We start from the raw sequence: 23065 nt of genomic DNA, 5'->3' as shown, positions 1-23065 counted from the left end.
CTCTTTCCAACAAATTTAAACTTTTATTGCTAAAGAAGCAATAATTCAGTCTGAAGAAGGGTCTCGACCCAAAACGTCACCTATTCCTTTGTGAGTTACTCTAGATATTTGTGTCCATCTTTGGTTTAAACCCGCATCTACAGTTCCTTCCTACACAAGAATAGAGGTAGTCTGTTGATTCCGTGGGCTAGGTTTCACAGAAATCCATTAGGGAAAAGGAACTATTGCTCTGAAAGTCACCATGGACCCGATGGGCTCAATGGTTTCCTAAAGTTTCAAAAGAAAAGACGGACTGTATTTGTAAATGGGAACCTGTGGTTTATGGTGGTGTGTGGAATCTGGATGGGCAAATACAACAGATTCCACAGCAATAAAAGCCAAGCAACTCCACTGTGCCCCAAGGCAGAGAGAAATTAATATTATGAAAATTCCTGTCTGGTTATTGAGATTGCTTTCTTTTCAATACTGATTAAGTAAACAGTCCGCGTTTAGTGCAGGTCATGCAAGTAGACAAGAGAATAGTTAGTGGAATTTAACAGATAAAATGTTAAGTTACTGACCTAGGCAAGAGAAATAAAAAAGCAATTTTCAAAATGCTCACAGATTGGTTCATGTCAGTATTCAGAAGGACACGAATAGTCGTTGTGCATAACATTACAGATATTTGCCCAAAGGGCCTGTCTCACTTGGGCGTCATTTGCGCTTCACACAGGTGGCGCCGCGCGCTACTGCACGTCACCACACACCATGCGCGCGTAATGCACGTCATGCTCGCGTCGTGACGCATAAATTATGTCGCTTAAATGACGTGCAAGCAACGCCCAAGTGAGACAGGCCCTTAACATTACAGATATATCCCTTGCGCTAAACATTATTCCCTTATCATATATCTAAACAGTGTAAATGGCTCGATTGTAATCATGCATTATCTTTCTGCTGAATGGATAGCGTGCAAGAAAAGCTTTTCACTGTACCTTTGTCCACTTGACAAACTAAACTCAACTCAACACGTAGATGCCACAATCAGAGAAACAAATAAAATGTGATCAAATAAATGTGATAAATAAAAGGAGAGATGCAGGCAAGTTTTTTAAAAAAAATGTTGATTATTAATTTACAGAATATACTGAAGACAAGTATTGATAGACGTTAGGATAAGGGTATCAAGGAGTTAGAAGATAAAGACACACAAAACTGCAGATACTGGAATCTTGAGCAAAACACAAAATGCTGGAGGAACTCGGTGGGCCAGGCAGCATCTGTGGAGAGGTCCCATCCCGAAACACCATCTGTCCATTCCCTCCTCAAATGCTTCCTGACCTCATGACTTCCTCCAACATTGTGCTTTGTAGCTTGATAGGCCCTTTCAGCTCAATTCATCCACACTGACCAAGACACCCCAACTAAGCTAATCCTGTTGGCCTGCAGATGGTATTGGGGCACAAGATCAAAAAAGGGTTCAATATGATGGCTCTGCACCCATTTCAGGTTGAGTCCACTGCACAAACAGAAACCCAAGCTGACAAGGAAGATGGGAGACAGGAGGAAAGAGAAGAGAAAGGAAGAGGAACGGGAAATTGTCCCAGAAAACCTATCCATTTTGTTTACAGAATTTCAATGAAGGATAGGAAAATTTAAATTAAGTTAACACCTAAAGTCGATGGCTTTTATCAAATTGATTTCAAATAATGTAATGTTGACTGCACAGTGCACAGAATTACAGAAATCAGTGATTAATTCAATGCCTTGCTACCTTGTCCCGCACTTCTTATTTTCTGGAAATATGCGATATTAATTTTTCTCCTGATTTATAACAGACTTAAAATAGCACTTGCTACAAATGTGAAACAAGTGACTAATTTCAGTCTCCTTGGAACAACAGAATCACTCTCTACATAAATCTTGCATTTGTCAATTAACAATATCTCTAATAGGCCCAACCGTTCTTTGATAGTGCAGACACAATACATTCATTGATCTATTATATATGATGTGATGCATCAAGTTTTAAATTGATGTGCAGTCACAAGGCCTTTTAATTACGGTTTTTGTTTGACTGGCGCACAATGAAAGTATTTCTACAGCTCGAGGTGTTAATACTAATTTTTGGATCTCTCTTCACAATTTTCTTTCTTTTAACCAGGGCAAGAGAGCACACAAAACAAAAACCACAAACTGAATGCACAATATCCGTTCTAAATGTCATGCCTGTGGTAAACAAAAGCATAGGTAATTAAAATGTTAATAAACACAGCCACAGAACATAGATGGCATTGTTATTCAGTTTTGAATAGGCAAACAATCTAGAAAAGAGGTTTCAATATGGATTGTTTACTCAAAACCCACATTAGCCATTAACAAAGACAGACTGTCACCTGGACTTCTCAATCTTTCCTTATGTCCCAGCCTACATGGACACTAACGATGGTCAAGGAAAGGTGGAGCCCACGGTAGTCCATTGATGGCGGTGGGGTAGGTGGTAAGGAGTTATACAGACAGCGAAACTCAACTGGACGACAGTGAAACTAGTATGATGACTAGGGTGGGGAGGGGTGGAGAGAGAGGGGATGCAAGGATTACTTGAAGTTGGAGAAATCAATAAAGGAACAATCAAGATCGGAGATGTCCTCATTCTTTAGGGAACGGGGGTTCCCATCTTCCATTATAGATGAGACTCTCACTAGGGTCTCTTCGAAATTCCGCAGCTCCGCTCTTACTCCCCCTTCCCCCCACTCGTAACAAGGACAGAGTCCCCCTCTTACTCCCACCTTCCACCCCATCAGCCATCGCGTACAGCATATAATTCTCCAACATTTTCGCCACCTCCAAAGAGATCCCACTACTGGCCACATCTTCCCATCTCCCACCGTAACTCCCTGGTCAACTCATCCCTTCCCACTCAAACCACCCCCTCCCCGGGTACTTTCCCCTGCAACCGCAGGAGATGCAACACCTGTCCCTTTACCTCTCCCCCTTGACTCAATCCAAGGACTCAGAGTCTTTCCAGGTGTGGCAGAGATTCACTTGCACCTCTTCCAACCTCATCTACTGCATCCGCTGTTCCAGGTGTCAACTTCTCTACATCGGTGAGACCAAGCGCAGACTCGGCGATCATTTTGCTGAACACCTCCGCTCAGTCCGCATTAACCAAGCTGATCTCCCGGTGGCCTAGCATTTCAACTCCCCCTCCCATTCCCAATTTGACATTTCTGTTCTGGGCCTCCTCCATTGTCAGAGTGAGGCCCAGCACAAATTGGAGGAACAGCACTTCATATTTCACTTGGGTAGTTTACACCCCAGCGGTATGAATATTGACTTCTCTAACTTCAGGTAGCCCTTGCTTTCTTTCTCCATCCCCTCCCCTTTACCAGTTCTTCCACTAGTCTTACTGTCTCCGCCTCCTGTCGTACTGTCCTGCCCCCTCCCCTTACATCTGTCTGAAGAAGGATCTCGACCCGAAACGTCGCTAATTCATTCTCTCCATAGATGCTGCCTCACCCGGTGAGTTACTCCAGCAAATTGTTTCTACCTAGGAACAACCGACATTCTTTTAGGAAGGAGATGGAGGAATTTCTTTTGTCAGAAGGTGAAGCTGCGGAATTCATTGCCAAAGAAGGCTGTGGAGGCCAAGTCAATGGATAATTTTTTGAAGGCAGAGATAGATAGATTCTTGATTAGTACAGGTGTCAGAGGTTATGGGGAGAAGGCAGGAGAATGGGGTTGAGGGGGAGAGTTAGATCTGCCATGATTTAATGGCGTAGACTTGATGGGCAAAATGGCCTAATTCTGCTCCTCCCACTTATGAACATTCATACTGCTGGATTGTAAACTTCCAACCCAACAAATCAGAACTACCGGCAGGCTACTAAAAGTGAGATAGTAGAGGTTTAAGGTCTGCACATTAGAGTGAAAGGCAAAGCTGGCAGTAGAAGCTCTAGAGGTCAAGAGATTGAGGATCTGATCAGGAATAAAGGTGTGTTTCTCAAGTACAGGCAGATGGGATCCAGTGACTCCCTGGAAGAGATTAGGGGAACACTTAAGAAATAAATTACAATGGCAATAAGGGGGCATGAGGTAGTCTTGACAAAGATTCCGAAGAGTTCAAAAGTGATTTTACGTATTTTAGGGAAAAGGGTAACTAGGGAGAGACTGGGGTCCATCAAGGACCAAGGTGAACATCGTGTGTGGAGCTCCAGGAGGTGGGAGAAGTCCTCAAGGACTGTCTCTCCTCTGTTTCTACAATAGAGAAAGACAATTCTTCAATTGCCTCCAGTGCCTTGATCATTTTCCAGTCACAAATCTGCAGGGACAATGACATTGACCCATTTCTCTGCATCATTTACCCATCTTTGTTATGAATGTCGTGTGAATTCAGAAAATGAGCCTTCATTCATTCCATTGCCCATTTTGCTATCCATGCACAAACACCTGGTCTATTCTCCTTCATTTTTTAAAATTACCGCTCAAACTCTGCCTCGCGATGAGTTTAAAGCCTAATGTTGTTGCACGTTCAATTCACTAAGATGCATGTCCCAGTTTGATTTAAGTGAAGCCAGCGTAACAGTTCCCACTCAGTAAGGGACAAGGAACTACACATGCTGGAATCTGGTGTAGAATGAAGTGCTGGAGTAACTGATTGCATCAGGCATCATTCTGATACACTGTTAGCTCAGCATTTTGTGTTCAACCCTTGGTGCTCAGTAGACAATAGACGTACGAATAGGCCATTTGGCCCTTCGAGCCAGCACCGCCATTCAATGTGATCAGTACCCCGTTCCTGCCTTCTCCCCATATCCCCTGACTCCGCTATTTTAAGAGTACTCGCCATAAGACATCGGAGCAGAATTAGGCCATTTAACCCATCAATTTGTTTATTATGGCTGATCTATTTTCCCCACTCAACCCCATTTTCCTGCCTTCTCCCTGTAACCTTTGACGTCCTTTTAATCAAGACCTATCAATCTCCGCGATAAAAATATCCAAAGACTTGGCCTCCACGGCCATCTGTGGCAATGAATTCCACAGATTCATTATTGTCTGGCTAAAGACATTTCTCCTCATCTCTATTGCCTTTATTTGTTCCTCCGACTAAAATGTATCACTTGGCACTGCTCTGCTTTAAAGCTCAGTGGCCACCGGTCCATCACCAATCACTGCACATGCACGTTTTATGATATCTGCACATTTTAAATAGTGCTCTGTCCATTCATGTCCAACTTATTTGAATTAAATTGTATTTGCCATTCTTCAGCCCACTTATCCGGATGACCAAGATCCCACTGTAGTTTTTGATAATCTTCCTCATCATCTACGATGCCAGTTGCACATTTCCGAGCCAAATGGTTGCTATAGATGGCAAACAGCAATGGGCCCAGATCCGATCCCCGGGGTCCATTATTAATTACGGGCCTCCCAAGTGAAAAATAATACCTTCCATCATCACCCTCTGCTCCCCATTACCAAGCCAATTATGTATTCAATTGTTAGTTAGCTCTCCTTGGATCCCATATGATCTAATGTAGAACCTTTCCAAAGTCAATATCGACTGCCTGTACTGCCCTGCCCCTATTGACCTTCTGGATTATCTCTACAACATGCAACAGGAATGGCTTTAGTTGAAATATAAATCTTTGGGAACTCCATTATCCATCTCCCTGTAGCGGCAAACAATCAGCTTCATGCAGAGTAATGTTATATTCATGCTCCTCCTGCTGCTATTATTCCACATGGTGTTTTTTATTAGTACTTATTTTGCAATATTTTACTTTAGTATATTATTATCATGTGTACCGAGATACAGTGAAAAGCTTTCAGTTGTGTGCTAACCAGACAGCGATAAGACTGTAAATGATTACAATCGAGCCGTCCACAGTGCACCAACGTGATGCAGGGACTAACTTGCAGCACAAGATAATGTCCAGTAAAGTCCGAGGGTCTCCAATGACGTAGATAGGATCTCAGGATTGTTCTCTAGTTGTCAATGGGATGGTTTAATTTAACATCTTTTGAAGATCCATGTACACAACATCAACAGTAGTGCCCTCATCAAGCCTCTTAGTTCAGTTACAAAAATGTCTCTTTGGTCGCCTGAAGAGATCTATACCAACTTTTCTTTGTCTAATTCCCTTGGCTCATTGCCAAGGTCGACTCCACATCTGCCCTCCATTCCTTTTTTTGTTTAAAAAACCATGGTTTTATTTTTCTCTACTGATAATAGATTGGGTTTACAAAAGGCTGCACTGTTTACTATACAATTAATGCACTTACCAAGGGATGTAAATTATCCCATTAGGTTTTAGGAAGCTTTGAGAGACAGTTAATTATGGTTTTCACAGATGTTATTGATTTGTGTTTAGCACTGATTACTAGTTAAATTAATTAATATTCAGAGCCCAGAAGTATAATCAGCTGCACTTGTTTAATCAGCTCGTCCAACAAGGAGAATTCCTCGTCTGCTCCTCAATGGAATCATCTTTACTAAGTTCAGCATCATTTTATTATTGTATATAAAAATGGCAACACGCAAACTTAAAGGACAATTGCCTCACAATGTTGAGCATTGAATTTGCACTAATTTTACTAAGTGATATTATAACGATCTGCATAAATGTCCCGAGGCATTTCACTGGAGCGTTAAACAAAGCAAACACCAGGTCACTTAATTGGTTAGGAGAGGCATCCAAATGCTCAGATATCTAGATAGGGTCCAAAGAGTCACTGAAACATGAACCAGGTTTAGGTTTAGAAGGATAAGAGGCAAATCCAGGCAAATGGAACTAGTGTGGATGGGGCATCATCAACGAGATGGGCCGAAGAGCCTTTTTCCGTGCTGTATGATGACGACTATAATCAGGAACACACAAGCTGGCCGTTTGGCCCATTGGGCCAGTGAAAATCAAGAGTGTTCTTCAACCCTATGTGACGTACAGTCCAATGCAACATGCAGCCAGGTTCTGCAGCCTCGCAGGTACAGGTTTTTCAAGCACGCATTTGAATAATGTTTAAATATGATGAGGGTTTCTGCCTCTATCACCAGACATGGATGGTTCTAGACCCAGCCACCATCCCGGCGGTCATTTACCTCATCTCCCTCTTTCTATCAATTACTTTACGTCCATGCCTCCTTGTTTCGAACCCCCTTGCAGAAGGAAACAGCCAGATCCCTCAATGTTAAACATCTCAACTCAATCTCCCCTCAGCCTCCTGTTCCTAAAAAAACTCAACTTATCACATTTTTCTGGGTCTGCAATTTTCCAGTCCCAGCGAAATCTTCATAAATCTCCAGCACAAGCACATTTTTCTTATAATACATAAGAAGGAAAGATTTGATAGGAAGCTGAAGGGCAACTTTTTTCAAAAATATCACACACACACCCATCTCACGCACACATCACATCACACAGGTTTATGGAATGAGCTGCCAGAGGAGGTAGTTGAGGCAGGTACAATCATAACTTATGGTAGATGGATATGATAGGTTTAGAGGGATACGAGCCAAATACAGGCAGGTGGGACTAGTGTATATGAGGCATGTTGGCTAGCATGGGCAAGTTGGGCCAAAGGGCTGGTTTTCACACTGTACGAGACTATGACTCTACATCTTAATAGAAGCAAATGGACTAGGGCAGCAAGGTTTGAGGAAGGAATTGCAGAGTTTCAGGCCTTGACAGCAAAGCACAGGGCTGCTGAAATCAGGATGTAACATTGATGGAAACATAGAAAATAAGTGCAGGAGTAGGCCATTCGAGCCAGCACCGCCATTCAACATGATCATGGCTGATCATCCAGAATCAGTACCCAGTTATTGCTTTCTCCCTATATCCCTTAATTCCATTAGCCCCAAGAGCTATAATATCTCTCTCTCTTGATTACATCCAATGAATTGGCCTCCACTGCCTTCTGTGGCAGAGAATTCCACAGATTCACAACTCTCTGGCTGAAAAAGGTTTTCTTCATCTCAATCCTAAATGGCCTACGCCTTATTCTTAAACTGTGACCCCTGGTTCTGGACCCCCCCCCCCCCCCCCCCCCAACATGGGGAACATTTTTCTTGCATCTTCTAGCCTGTCCAATCCCTTAAGAATGTTATATGTTTCTATAAGATCCCTCTCATCCTTCTAAATTCCAGTGAATTTAAGCCCAGTCGATCCATTCTTTTGACCAGAATGATCAAAGATTAAAGATAGAGGATGCTAGAATATGGACAAACATACACGAGTCCATTAGTTTTAATTTCAATACTTTTTTTTCACATATTCAACCACTCTAAAATAATAATATAATCTTGCAAGTGTGATCCACGGTCCCAAAAGAAGCAGAACAACAAAAGCACAATTCTGGAAATTTATATCATATTCTGAAACCCAGAACTGCCATTGCATGATCTCCTGGGCGTAAGAAAGAACAGCAGATGTTGGTTTAAATCAAAAGTAGACACAAAATGCTGGAGTAACTCAGCGGGTGAGGCAGCATCTCTGTAGAGAAGGAATGGGCGATGTTTCGGGTCGAAACCCTTCTTCAGACTGATCTCCTGGGTAATACAAGACTGCAGGTAGACGTGGAACCACTTGGAGATCAATTAATTAATCTCTGAATGCGGCAACAGATAAACTCGGTCAGGCGAGGTCAACATATATACTTGGCTTGTATGGAGAGAACCGCATAAAAACAGATTTAAAAAACATTAAATCGGATCCATCAGAAGTCCCTTACCGCGTGATTTCATGCCAATGAAACGATTCTCTACGATGTCTATGCGTCCAACCCCATGCTTACTCCTGGAAAAAAAGGATGAATGACATAGTTCAGTTTCCTTTTCAGACTGGGGAAATCACCCCCATAAAAGGTACCACAGGGCATTAACTAATAGGCTCAAGTGATGTAGACATTAATATGGTGGAGGTTAGAAAAGGGCCAGTCAACTGAGAGACAGTGAGATAAACTCACACAATGGACATTCTGCCTCATTAAAGGATGTCAAGATTTTTTAGTTTGGCTGCACAATTCCAAGGCACACAGCCCGGCACTTTGTCGGGGCCTGAATAGCAGTGAAGTCAGATTAGAATAAAATGAGGCTGATCTTTTCACACACTTTGAAGGGAGACGTCGAGTGGTGCACAAAGAGGCAATTCTCCAGGTCGACAGCATGCTGCTGGAGCAGTGCGGTGTCGGGAGCAGCTGATTAAATCCGGAAGAAGACCTCCAGGGCTGCCACATTCAAGGTACACATAGACGAAAATCCATGCAGAATTCTCACAGTCCAGCCAGCGATCGGCAGCCACTCAGGACATCACAGTAGGCTCAAGGAAAAAAAATACAGTAAATCCAATCTCATTTATACATGTCTATTCAACATCACATAAAAACTCATTGCAATGCAAATCCCGCTTTCATCTTGCAAACACACGGCACTTAAAGTGGCTTTTTTAGAAGAATGGCAAGCGAGGAAGTTGACAATTAAAAGTGACAGAAACCAGGAGACAAGTTTTTTTTTTTTAAATAAACCTTTTTAACATCACAGCTGTATTCATGCAAGTCTCATTGTGCGTGTGAAGTCATTTTGCCCAATCTTTTAAATAACAGTTTAAAAGAGGATAAAGCTCAGTTTTATATCATTGCAGCATTCTGTCCCAATACAACACATAATTGCTATGTCACGCATTCTTTCATGAACAAAACAAAACAATAAACTTCCACCTAAACAAAACTCAGAATTGATGCACGTTTTATTTAACATTGCATAAACCCTTTCCCAGACCTTTTATCCCCTCGAAAGACAGAGCCTACGATAAATCACATCAGTTTCAAATGGACACCGTCTGAATTTCAAATCATTATTGGAGAAAAATATACATAATAATAATTTGAAACTAAAATAATTTTTCAATTGTGATTCTGTATGAATTAGACAATCTATAAAATTCAACAAACCAGGCAGAAGAGATCTCCTTTTAGTCTACATTTGACTCAAACATTAGGACAATTATCATGTTATTTTCTTGTGATGGTACTACATACCAGCATTTGTAGCATGACACATATGTTTATGAATTGTGCTAAACATGATTGGTGCTAAACTCTGTGGGTTAAAGGGCCCGTTTCTCTCTTTCTATTTTGTATCTAACTAAACATGGATAACATCAGTTAAGTTCAGAGATACAGCATGGAAGCAGGTCCGTTGGCCCACCGAGTCTACGCCAACCATAGATGACCCGCTCACACTAGTTCTAAGCAATTCCGCTTTCGAATCTACTCTCTACACACTTGGGGCAATTTACAGAGGCCAATTAACCTATAAACTCGCATGTCTTTGGGACATGGAGGAAACTAGAACACTTGGAGGAAACCTACATGGTCACAGGGAGAAAATGCAAACTCCACAGAGACAGCACCCAAAGTCAAGACCAAGCCCTGGGTCCCAACTGTGCCGTTCGTAAAGCGAAAGATTTGGAACATTTATTTGTTTAGAACTAGAGTTTGGTTGGTATAATTATGAACTAAAGTGTCACTGACATTCGCTATGTTGATTGAAAAAAAATTGTTGATGAATGTAGCTTAATTTTTTAATTGATATGCACACCTGCACCTTTTTATCTACAAAAATATACCAGTAACATCTCACTATTATTCTGCATCCTCTACATTATTTATTATTCATATTATTTGATAATTGTATATTATTTAAATTATTAAAGCGCTGAGGATTTTTAGTGACAGAATCCTCACTGATTCAGACAAATTTTGATATCACCAATCTGTATTAATAACCAGAATATTAAGGCAAAAATATAATGGCCTGGACATTCTTATTTTCTAGAGGAGCATCAAACAATCATTTTATGGGTTTCCATCCACAAACTGGACCTGCAACGAACACTATGTAGAAACAAAGAACTGCCGAAAACACAAAGTGCTGGAGAAACTCAGCAGGTCAGGTAGCATCTCTGGAGAAAGTGGACAGGTGACATTTCGGGCCTGAAGAAGGGTCCCAACCTGAAACGTCACCGATCCTTTTTCTCCATAGATGCTGCCCGACACATTGAGTTACTCCAGCACTTTATATCTATCTTGACCCAACGCTACCTCGAGCCCGTGATTGGAGGCTTATGGGCCTGTCCCACTTAGGCGATTTTTTGGGCGACTACAAGCGACTGCCACAAAACTTTCAGCACGTTGAAACATTTTCGGAGACAGTGGCGACAATTTTTGCTGTCGTAGGTTGTTGTAGGTGATGTCGTAAGTTTTCGCCAGGTCTCGTAGGTGAATTCCATTAATTTTTTTCCCTGGCAGCCTTACACCACCAGAAACCCGGGTTTGATCTCGATCTTGGATGCTGTCTGTGTGGAATTTGCACGTTCTCTCCCCGTGATCACGTGGGTTTTCCTCTGGGTACTCTGGTATACTCCCACGTCCCAAAAACTGTGCATGTTGAAAGGTTAACTGGCCTCTAAACTGCCCCTTGACTGTAATGAATTGATGGGAAAGTGGGATAACATAGAACTAGTATGAAAGGGTGTGGTGTGGACTCAGTGGGCTGAAGGGCCCCGTTTCCACACAGTCTCACCAAACCAAACTAAATTCAGGCTCAAGGTTTTTTTGGAACATGGCATCTTTCCCATGTTGGAGGAACTGTGACAGGAGATCAGGGTTTGGGATTGGTGGCAGAGCTGGAAAGGGTGCAGAGAAGATTTACAAGGATGTTGCCAGGACTCAAGGACCTAAAACTAATGGCAGGGGTTGTGCAGGATCAGACTCCATTCCTTGAAGAGCCACTGCATTAATTGGCCATTGTAAATTACCCTGAATGTATTGGTAAATGGAAGAGTCTGTGAAAATGTTGTAAGGGACCATTTTTGTGCTGCATCTCCCTATGATTCCAAATGGCCACTGTGGAAAACGTTAAACGATCACATATCATTGCATTCTTCTCTTCACAAAAGTCTGGTTTGGCTCAGCCACCAAGCATGACATCCAGAGGCTGCAGTGCATCGTTCGATCAGCCGAGAAGGTTGTTGGCTGCAACCTTCCCCCCCATCGACGAACTGTACACTGCAAGGGCCAGGAAGCGAGCCGGTAAGATAATCTCTAACCCCTCTCACCCTGGCCACAAACTCTTTGAAGCACTTCCCTCTGGAAGGCGACTCTGGACTGTCAAAGCCACCACAGCCAGACATAAAACAGCTTTTCCCCCCACAAACAGTAGCTCTACTGAATAACCCAAACTGCAGCCTCCTTGTGCTCTGGTATTTTATTTCATTCTTCACATGCTTAACTTATGTTTTATTTTTAATTGTCTACAGTATATCATGTTATTACATACAAGCAAAGCACCAAGGCAAATTCCTTGTATGTATACATACTTGCCTAATAAAATGTATTCAAATCAATTCAATTATCTTTTATTTATTGAGAGACATTTTACTTTTGACTCCAATCCAATTGGCATTTTGCCTGGATGTGCAAGCCGAAATTGAGTGTTGGCAACTATTTGATTGTCAGGAACCTCCATGTGGATCCTTACTGTTGACACTGGAGAGAAGGAATGAGTCACCCATTTCTTCTCTCCAGGGAAGCTGCCTGTCCCGGTGAGTTACTCCAGCATTTTGTGTCTATCTTCGGGTTAAACCAGAATCTACAGTTCCTTCCTACACATTTCGTCTGCTCCATTGCAGAATTTCCTCAAGGAGTGTCTACTTTTGAAGAAGTTCTCCTCTTCTCTCGTACGAGTTCTGTAACATCCTCTCTCCCTGTGCAATTCCTCCTGCTCTCCCGACTCTATGACCACGTTTTAACCCAAACTCTCTACCAAAGCAACATGTGATTTAACAATGGCCTGTTTCCTTTAACATAGTTACTTTTTTGCATATCTTTCATTGGTTTGTTCCACATCTCGCTACTTTACTGACTATATCTCTTGTTTCCCTTTCCCACGACTCTCGTCTGAAGAAGGGCTCCATTCATTCCTTCTCTCCAGAGATGCTGCCTGTCCCACTGAGTTACACCAGCATTTTGTGGCTACCTACTGTTGACACTCATGGTCTCTTGAGCAGGGCAATAATTAAGGGCAGGCATTCTGGCTGACTCTCACCCCTCCTCAAGAAAGCAATAGTTGTTAATTGCATTATCTGCGGCTCACCATTGTTCCTTTCAACCCACTGGGCCTGTCCAACCATTCAGCGAGATAATAGCCATTGTGGACCTCAACTTTAATCAATGCCCTGACCTAACAAAACTGTCTATTTCTTTCCTTTAATTAACTCAGCATCCATTGCCTTTCTGAGGAGAGATTATCACGAGACATACAAGGAACTGCAGATGCTGGAATCTTTTACGCAAAAAGCACAAAATGCTGGTGCAACTCGGCAGTCAGGCAGCATCTGTGCAGTGAATGGACAGGCAACGTTTCAGATCCAAACATTGAAACATTGCCTACTCAATCCCTCTACAGAGCTTATCACTACCCTGTGATTAAGAAGGAACTGCAGATGCTGGAAAATCGAAGGCAGACAAAAGTGCTGGAGAAACTCAGCGGGCGCAGCAGCATCCATGGAGCGACGGAAACAGGCAACGTTTCGGGCCGAAACCCTTCTTCGGACCTCTACCCTGTTTTGTTTCAAAACAGTAGTTCCCAATTTCACTTCTAAACCATCCACATCTCCTCACTTAAGATAACTATCAGAAGCAGGAACCTTTCACCTATTTTGTCAAATCCTATTGCCACTTAACTTACATTGGCCAGCCCCATCATTTCCAAACTCGGGGGAATGGAATTAAGCTTACACAAGTGTCGGAAGGAATTAGAGACACTGGTTTAAACTGAAGATAGACACTAAATGCTGGAGTAACTCAGCGGGACAGGCAGCATCTCTGGAGAGAAGGAATGTGTGACATTTCGGGTCAAGATCCGAAATGGGTATCGTTCCGAAACATCACCCATTCCTTCTCTCCAGAGATACTGCCTGTCTCGCTGAGTTACTCCATCAAACTTACACAAGAATCTCCGTGGTTTCATCTTTTAAATTCGGGTGCCTTTGTGGTGAATTTAAACCACGTACACTCTTTGGGTACCGAAGTTCCCAATTTAGCTTTCAGGGTCAGGTTTCTAGTATGCTTTTTGCAGTTGAGTGATATTATTACCTGGATAATGTTACTGGCTGGATGAAACTGACTAAACTTCCAACATCAACCCTTGCAGGAACCTATCGTTTCCCCCTCCCCTGCTAAATTCCCAAGCCACTAAACAAAATTAAAACACAACGATGCTTCAGAATCCAGGCCAGGTGTGTGATTTAGGGGATTGCCTTGGAGAAGTCCATCTCATGTCGTCTTTAGGTACTGAGAAAGTCAGGGAACTGTAGTGTTGGGCGCCCCTACCTTTTATATCTTGTAAAGGGCTAGTGGATTTCTGGCTACTAAGAAAATCTGGGTGAAAAGCAAGGATCTAGCTACCTTGCCATTGCAATTGTGGCAAGTGGCTGCCAAACGTAATGGGTTTGCAAGACTCATGTACAAATGGGGCTGGAACATCTTCCATCTGTGCTGTTATTATTGGGCCAACACAAACAATCCCCTCACCGTCTATATCTCGTTTCCCTTATCCCTAACCAGTCTGAAGAAGGGTCTCAACTCGAATCGTCACCCATTCCTTCTCTCCAGAGATGCTGTCTGTCCCGCTGAGTTACTCCAGCTTTTTGTGTCTATCTGCAAGCAATTAAGCCACTGAATTGGTGTCAGTGGAGGCATGTCTAGTTAGATAATTCAACAGCTGAAATTCAAAACTAACAGAGGACCCGAAATATTGGGAGTGTCCCCTATAGAATGTGTAAATCTCCTGAAAATACATCCAATTCTCACTCCCCCATTCCCAAACACGGAATTGCTCATCCAATGCTGACACAGTCGTCTTTGCTAAGTGTCATGTTCCATCACACAGTGGTCACTGTGCCCACACCTTAACTGCCCAGGTTGCACCTTAGCTGAATGCAGACAATTCCAAGCTGGTAGCAGTGGAAGGGGAAGGAGAACATCAATGGCGGTGAATGATCTGCAGATTCAATTCCTGCACCCTCGGGAAAAACCTAAGTTCCATGATTAGCTCAGGAAGCATCACTAGACTCAGGAACAGCTTTTTCACTCTGTTATCAGGCATCTGGATGGACTTTCCTCGAGCTAGGCTAGTGTTCGATTCTCCACTACAGACATTTGACTTTTTCCTCTGCAACAGATACACTACAATGTGAAGAACTGTATTCTGCATGCTATCTTCCTCTTCTCTATCCATTGTGCTCGAGTTTGATACGATTGTATCTATGTATAGTGTTATCTGAACTGATTGAATAACACACAAAACAATGCTTCTCGTTGTACCTCGGTGGGTACACGTGACAGTAATAAACGTAAACATGGCGATCGGCGCATGGAAGTGGAGGGGCGGCTGCTGGAGGTGATGGATGGTGCTTTTGCGGTGGTTGTGGGCAGTCGTATTGGCAGAGGTGGCTGCAGTAGGCCCTACATAAAGCAGGACGTGCAAGCAGTTCGAGTGCAGCCTACTACAGCTGCAAGGAGCAGCGCTGGAAGGAGTCTAGGGCATCTCACTGGCCTACTGGGCCAGGCAGACTCCTACGTCATCAATCCGGTGCTGTCAGGACACCGGGCCTTAACATGACCGCGGAAAAGCCGAGTCCAGAGCCTCGCAGATCGGAGCCTGCGGCCGGCCCCTGGGTCGACGGAGCCCGCAGCTGGGGCCTGGGTCAGCGCCACAGAGGCGGCTGGAGAGGAACTGGTGGCGATAGTGGAGAGGTCGGTGCAGCAATCGATGATGGCACCGACCGATGGACGAGGACGGACCACGTGGAAGTGAGAACGCTGCTGCTGGGGGAAGGAACAAAGGAGGACTTGGCGTGGGGGGGAACCAAGGGGGACCGGGTGTGGGGAATATTTGCATACCTTGGGTATGCAAGCTAAGAATCTCACTGTGACTTGTCACATGTGACAATAAAGTTTTCATTCAACATGAGAAATATAACAATAGCATATCTCCTTGTGTTAAGATTAGACTTTTCAGAGAATTGGAAGTTGCACGATGCACTGGAACAGCAGGCGGAGAATTGCCAAGTTCCAGAAGGGGATTTATTATACCCTTGTATAGTATGATTGAGCTGGATACCACTCAGAATTACCTTTTCACTGTACACACGACAATAAATAAATTAAACTAAATGCAAATACCAAACTCTCCACCCCCATATTTAGAGTGATACACTGTGGAAACAGGCCCTTCGACCCAACTTGCCCACTCCGGCTTATTTCATTTCATTACTCTGGGTAAGATGCAGGCAATGTTTAAATTTTCAGATTGCATATCCTCATTCAAGTCATAGGAAACCTGCAAGGAACCTTATACTTACCACAGTTTGATTTTATAAGCATGTAATAGGATTTAACTGGAGCGGAAAAATTTATAACCGTATTTCCAAGATAATTTCTTGCAACTTAAGTATTTTAACCATCGCTCCCCACCCCCCCCCCCCCAACCAAACTCGGCTTACACTTGGGGCTGGTTTACACCTCCTTTGGGAGTGTACCCTCGCAAGCAACAAAGTTTGTTCTGCAATTCAACATTAAAAACATTAATAATTCTCCTACCCAATTTTGTTGACGTATTGGAACAGTTCAAGGGTTGAGCTGCAAGTGGTTTTATCACCAAGGTTGGTGACCTTGATCGGAACACCTGCAACAGAGAGAGAGAGAAAAAAAAAGCATTAAGGCATGGGTTCTCCATCTTCATGGTTGGTGCATTAAATAGGGCTGACATATATGAACTATGAATATACCCGAGTAACTAAGAACTCAGTCAGCCCTAGCTGAGGAAGCTGTATTGAGACAAAAAAAAAAACTCCTTTCTTTTTTTTTTTGGCCGTGAAATCATGGCCAGGCCCTTTACTAATTAAATTTCACACTTCAGCATTGTCTACGCCACAGCACCTTCTGTCCCACCAGTACCTCATGCAGGCTGGACAAATGAGCGAGTAGAATGGGCTTTTTCAGGCTGATAAATGGTGGGGAGCACACAGCGCACAGTGGGCATGCACACATGCTCCACATTATCCTGCCCCTACAAAGGTGAATGTCTGTAGTAGTCCATCAAGGGGAATAACCCCATGAATTAATCATTGCCCAAAACAGGCAACAACAAAAAAGGGAGATGTCATTGGCTTCTTAATAGCTGCACGAAATGAGCAATAAATGAAACAGGAAGCAGTTGGGGGTGTGGAAGAGGGCGAAGCAGTAAGCCAGTCTCTAATCTCCTTCACATCCATCTGTCTACCTTATTAGCATTTAGCACAGCAATCAGTTGCCAATCAGAGTAAAATAGCCTTTTTAGCCTTTTCTCCACGAAGTGTAAGCACCACATTAATGATTACTAAACCCCGGCAAATTTTTGAGCCGGTGTCATTGTCCTCCACATATCCTCGCGAGGACCAACATAGTCATCCTATTGTTCATAATGCTACTTAAGTCTGAAAAATAGTTAATAATTAGATTAAAACTTCAAATAAATTAACTCTTAAATGAATAGTTATAGCAGGGGGGCTTAGTCTACGACAGCCACTAAAATGTATTAGATTTTGGCACCTCTATTCCCAGACACAAAAGATGTTAACATAATAGTGCTGTGGAAAAGCACTGCATTGCTACTCTGAGATAAAAACACAATCAAAAGCAGTGTTTAAAGGGAAAGTTTAATAACGTAACACTTTCAAGATTGGTTTCCATTTTTGTTTCAACAATCAAACCATCACATAATATTCAAGTAATGTGAGGTTTTTATTTTTAAGTATACTTAACATTAGTTTTAAGTGTACTTAACATATGGCAGCTCGCAACACTTACAAGCATGTAACCTGTATCAATATGCTGGCAAGTGATGTTACAACTAGAAAATTGTTGTGTTCAAGGAGCAGCAGCTTCACACCTGGGCCAGGCTACTCGACTTCAGGCAAAAACAAGCGAGGACAAGATTAAACTCTTGTTAAATTTGTGCAATAGCATCGGGGGAAATACGGGCACTTTAGCAAGTATCGGAGGAACACTACTCATGACCAGACTACAATCCACAAACCTGCGTGGAAACATTGGGGCAAGAGTCTAGAGTCAAGAGAGCTTTATTGCCATGTGTCCCAGATAGGACAATGAAATGGATGTCAACATCCAGGGATGACTCATGGGAGATCTAGTGTTATAAAGGCACATTAAAACTGTTTATATCAATGGGCAGCAGAGTGGCACAACTGTTAAAGCCACCGCCTCACAACGCCCGAGACCAGGTTTTGATCCTGACCAGAGGTGCTATCTGTGTGGAGATTGTGGGTTCTCGCTGTGAGCACTTGGGTTTTCTGCAAGTGGTCCGGATTGCCCCCTGCGTCCCAAATACGCGCAGGTTTGTAGGTTAATTGGACTTTGCAAATTGCCCCTATTGAGTGGTAGAATGTGGGGAGAGTCGATAACAAAGTGGATTAGATTAGCGTAAATGAGCAGCTGACAGTGAGTGTGGACTTGGCCTGTTCTCTCTCTATCTCTGGATTCATATTTATTCAAACTTGTGAATCAAAATAGGGGACAACCAGAACCTACAGTTATTGCCTGGAAGGAGTGGGCATAATTCATTATGTTACAAGACATCTCTACGAGTGGTGATCCTGTCCACCACGAATGGTCAGTGCAGTTTACCCAAATGGACCAATTGCAAGGACGAAAGGATTATCCTATGAATGATTGAGTATGACTTGTCAAAAATATATATGAAATGCAAAACAAGGAGAGGCTATCCTCAGTGACAGGTTAAAGATTCTGATAGGGACCGACAGAGTGAAGATGGAGAGATCATTTCATCAGGCTCGAGAAGCCAGACAGAGGATATTGCTGTAGGATCAGGGGGACAGTCATTTAAGCTCAAGATGAAGTTTGTTTACTCAGAAGGTTGAAACTCATTCTAATTCTTCTCCCTAGATGCCACAGATGGTTGTTTGGTATATTCAAGGCCGATGTTGACAGATGCTTGGGCATTGAAAAATTTTATAAGGACTGCAGGGCCAACTATTTCCAGTGAAATGGTGGGTATATGGAACAAACTGTCAGAGGAAGTAATTTGGACAGTTACAACAATAACATTTAATAGACACTCGGACAAGTACCTGGATAGGGAAGGATAAGAGGGATTTAGGTAGGCAAATGGGACTGGCTTGTATTGGGCATCTTGCTTAGCATGACAAGTTGAGTCAAAGGGTCTGTTTCCTTGCTGTATTACTATGACCAGCGAGTCTAAAATGTCAAAATCAAAAACAGAGGGACAAATCTAGTACCTACAGCACGATACCGTGGTATTACTGTTTATATATGACACTCGATTAATGAATGACAGCCAATGCGGGTTTGTGGTATTTACCCAACTTGATTACGTTTTTCAATGAAGTAACAGCAGGTTGATGGGAGAGGGCTGAGCTTCTGACATGGTGAAAGCCTTTTGATGAATAGCTTTATAATAGGTTGGGTAAAACATTGAAATCCATTAAGTATACAATGAGGCCCACCAGCTAACAGAACTGACACTACTGTTCATTTTTTTAAATTAATGACCAGACGATGGGCTATGGTGCATTCTTCCAAAATCTGCAAATGATGTAACAGTGCAACATGAATATTGGTTTTCATGCGGCCAGACTGGTGAAATTATATATGGCAGATGAAATTTAAGGCAGTAAAGTGGGAAGTGAACAATCTTAGAAAGAAGAAGATGATTATATTAATGGATAAAGTAATATAAACGATATGATGCAAATTTAAAGAAGATTTAGGTACAGAGGCTTAGGTTCAAAGCAATCTGGTTTAAGCTGCCGGGGAAAATATTTGACGCTGGTACATTAACAACATTTAAAAGACATGGCTTGGAAAGGTATAGAGGGATATGGGCCACACATGGGCAAAACGGGGCATCTTGGTTGGCATGGATAAGATGGATCAAAATAGCTCGGTTCCAGACTGTATGTTTCTAGGATGAGATTACGGAGCTGGTAAATAGAAACATAGAAACATAGAAATTAGGTGCAGGAGTAGGCCATTCGGCCCTTCGAGCCTGCACCGCCATTCAATATGATCATGGCTGATCATCCAACTCAGTATCCCGTACCTGCCTTCTCTCCATACCCTCTGATCCCCTTAGCCACAAGGGCCACATCTAACTCCCTCTTAAATATAGCCAATGAACTGGCCTCGACTACCCTCTGTGGCAGAGAGTTCCAGAGATTCACCGATTCACAGAAATGACGCAGATGGGTTTATAAACACAAAAAAAAAATAGAAAAGCTATGGTCACTTCAAATGGTCATAAATCACTGATTAGGTCTCAGCTGGAGTGCAATGTCCAATAATTATAATGCTATACAAATGCAAATTTCTATTCTAATTAATTGTAAATTGACAAATAAAACTTGTGAGCAGTCATGTCCAAAGTTGTGAATGACACACAATGCAAGTCAACTTATGTCAGTTAAATATTTTAGCAACTGGGATACTATTGGCTATACGGACTGTTGCAGTTTGGAAAATTATGCCATTCTAATACTTTTATACATTTATCATCCTCTATGTACCCCACCCACCAAGTTAAAATGGAGGTGGGGGAGGGGGGGCAGGAGGAAAACACTTACCGTGTTTGAATTCAATCTCCAGTTTGTCAGGGGTGTTTGTAGACTTCACTGGGTCGATGGTCATCGTCTGCATACCATCTGGTGCATGGTTCTGTCATGTTATTAAAAAAAAAAACAACTTTTGATAGCGTACTTTGAAGGCGTATTTATACTTATTGTCAGGCTACCAAAAAATGCTCCCCTGTACTCTGATATTTGGAGCTACTTAGTTTGGAGAAAGGAAGATTGGCTCCTTGTATTTATTTTTCCAACACGACACAAACATTTGGAGTTTATTCAACGATCAACAACCCCGCAAAAGACTGATTTTTTTTTAATTCTGTTCTCGATGTGGGTGATACTACATTCTGGTGGCCAATTTCAAACAGAAAAAAAACTATATCATTCCACTCATTGATTTATACTAAATATTTTGTTTTGTTCAACATTTTGGTTCCAGGATCAAAGCATTGACGAAGTAAATCAATAAATCTCAGTTAGCTAGATAAAACCCATAAAATATTGCGATTTACTTTCTTTGCATTTTAATGGAAAAATTCTACCACATTGAAGTAATTATTTTGTGAATACTAGAGCAGAAATCTAATCATTTATCATGACATTCTTAAAATCAATTTTAGTTTAGGGATACGGTGCAGAAACAGGCCCCCGTGACCCACCGAATCCACGCCAACCAACGATCCCTGCACACCAACTCAATCCTACAAATTAGGGACAATTTTACTCAGCCAATTAGCCTACAAACCTGGAAGATTTTGGAGTGTGGTGGGAAATCGGAACATCTGGAAAAAACCTACTCGGGTCACGGGGAGAACGCAAAATAACTCCATACAGACAGCACCCATAGTCAGGATCGAACCCAGGTCTCTGGCGCTGTATGGCAGCAACTCCACCGCCGCGCCACTGCTCCACCATAGTTTTTAAAATAGAACTAGCACGGGTAGTTAACACTGCATTTAACAAAAGGCATTTAACTGTACCTCAGTGCATGTGACAACACGTGTTATATACAAGGGCGGCACGGCGATAGAATTGCTGCCTTACAGCACCGGAGACACGGTTTCGATCTCGACTGCGGGTGCTGTCTGTATGGAGATTGTACCTTCTCCCCATGACCGTGTGGGTTTTCTCCAAGATCTTTGGTTTCCTCCCACACTCCAAAGGCGTGCATGTAGGTCAATTGGTTTGGTGCAAGTGTAAATTGTTAATGTGCGGGGATCGCTGGTCGGTGCGGACTCGGTGGGCTGAAGGGCCTGTTTCCACGCTGTATCTCTAAATTAAAGTAAAACTAATGAAGCAAAATAAAAGAGCATAAACTTGCAACTAATGCATTAGCTACTCAATTCATTCTCCAAGCATCACAATTTCTTCTGAAGCTGTGGCATGACCTACATGCTGTGTGACAGAATGGCAAGATGCGAGCTGATAAAATCTCCAGCTTTTTGCTGCAGAAAAAGCAGACTCGCCAGGTTGCCTCACAAATAGTCAAATAAGCAAAGGCCAATGGTGATGGCGAACTGCAAGAGATGACTCGGGACAGAAAATGAGGCCGAGAAAGAGAAAAGGAGAAAGGCATAGAACCACAGAAAGAATAGAAAAAAGATAAAACACTCACAGCTTTTCTTTCCGTTTCAACAACGGATTTTAGTAAAAGAAATATTGGCAAAATTTTACTATGTTGTTAACCTTATACCAACATCTAGGAAATCTAAAGGAAATAATTATGCATTTCTACAGAAAATAGTGGTGGGGGATCAGGAAAATTAGATGTTTGAGGGGGGCCGGGGGGGGTGGGGGGGGGGGAGCAGAAACACACATTCATTGATTCAATCCATTCCTGCTTTACTACCTGGTAATAATAGTCTGTTTCCCCCATGGTTCAGATGCACATTCTGGCACATGTGAAAATAATATTATTATCCATTTTAAATTGGAGACGACAATAAATAATATTGCGGTGTTGAACTCTGCCATTTGAGTTGTGTTTGTCTGCAACATTGCAGCTGAAATACAGATAGGAACTGCAGAAGGCACAGTGTAATAAGGGCATTACATTCCTCGATCCTACTACAAATTCTGCTCCATCTAGAACGGTTCTTTGCAAATTAAAACAGGTACATCTTTTTCCCTGGAGGCATGGAAACAGTTGCTGCAATCGTTCAATAATTGCTCCTATTGCCCTCAGCAACGAAAATGAACCAGGTTTACCCAAACTGTACGTTCATGCACTGGAAACATTGAGAAATTAAAATATCTTTGAAGGGAAAAAAAAACGATCAATGACTTGAAAATGTTGGTTCAGAGAACTTCAAGTTTCCCTGGTTTGTTTTTTTGCAGTGTGAATCTAAAAATAAAAAGCT

The 23065-nt window shown here is 42.4% G+C and overlaps 1 protein-coding gene across 2 annotated transcripts in view; it reads right to left on the bottom strand.

Moving 5' to 3' along the window:
- Positions 1–23065, bottom strand: part of ass1 (argininosuccinate synthase 1) — a 96743-nt gene that overhangs the window by 29059 nt on the left and 44619 nt on the right. For both annotated transcript variants that reach the window (XM_033049101.1, XM_033049102.1), the window contains exons 9-11: positions 20706–20796; positions 16645–16729; positions 8713–8777 (exon numbers count right to left, since the gene is read on the bottom strand). In XM_033049101.1, coding sequence (XP_032904992.1) covers positions 8713–8777; positions 16645–16729; positions 20706–20796 — 241 coding nt within the window. The remainder of the gene's footprint in view (positions 1–8712; positions 8778–16644; positions 16730–20705; positions 20797–23065) is intronic.

The sequence above is a fragment of the Amblyraja radiata genome, chromosome 32 (genome assembly GCF_010909765.2).
Source record: "Amblyraja radiata isolate CabotCenter1 chromosome 32, sAmbRad1.1.pri, whole genome shotgun sequence".
In the NCBI taxonomy this organism is placed as follows: domain Eukaryota; kingdom Metazoa; phylum Chordata; class Chondrichthyes; order Rajiformes; family Rajidae; genus Amblyraja; species Amblyraja radiata.
This window is presented reverse-complemented; position numbering and strand designations above follow the sequence as displayed.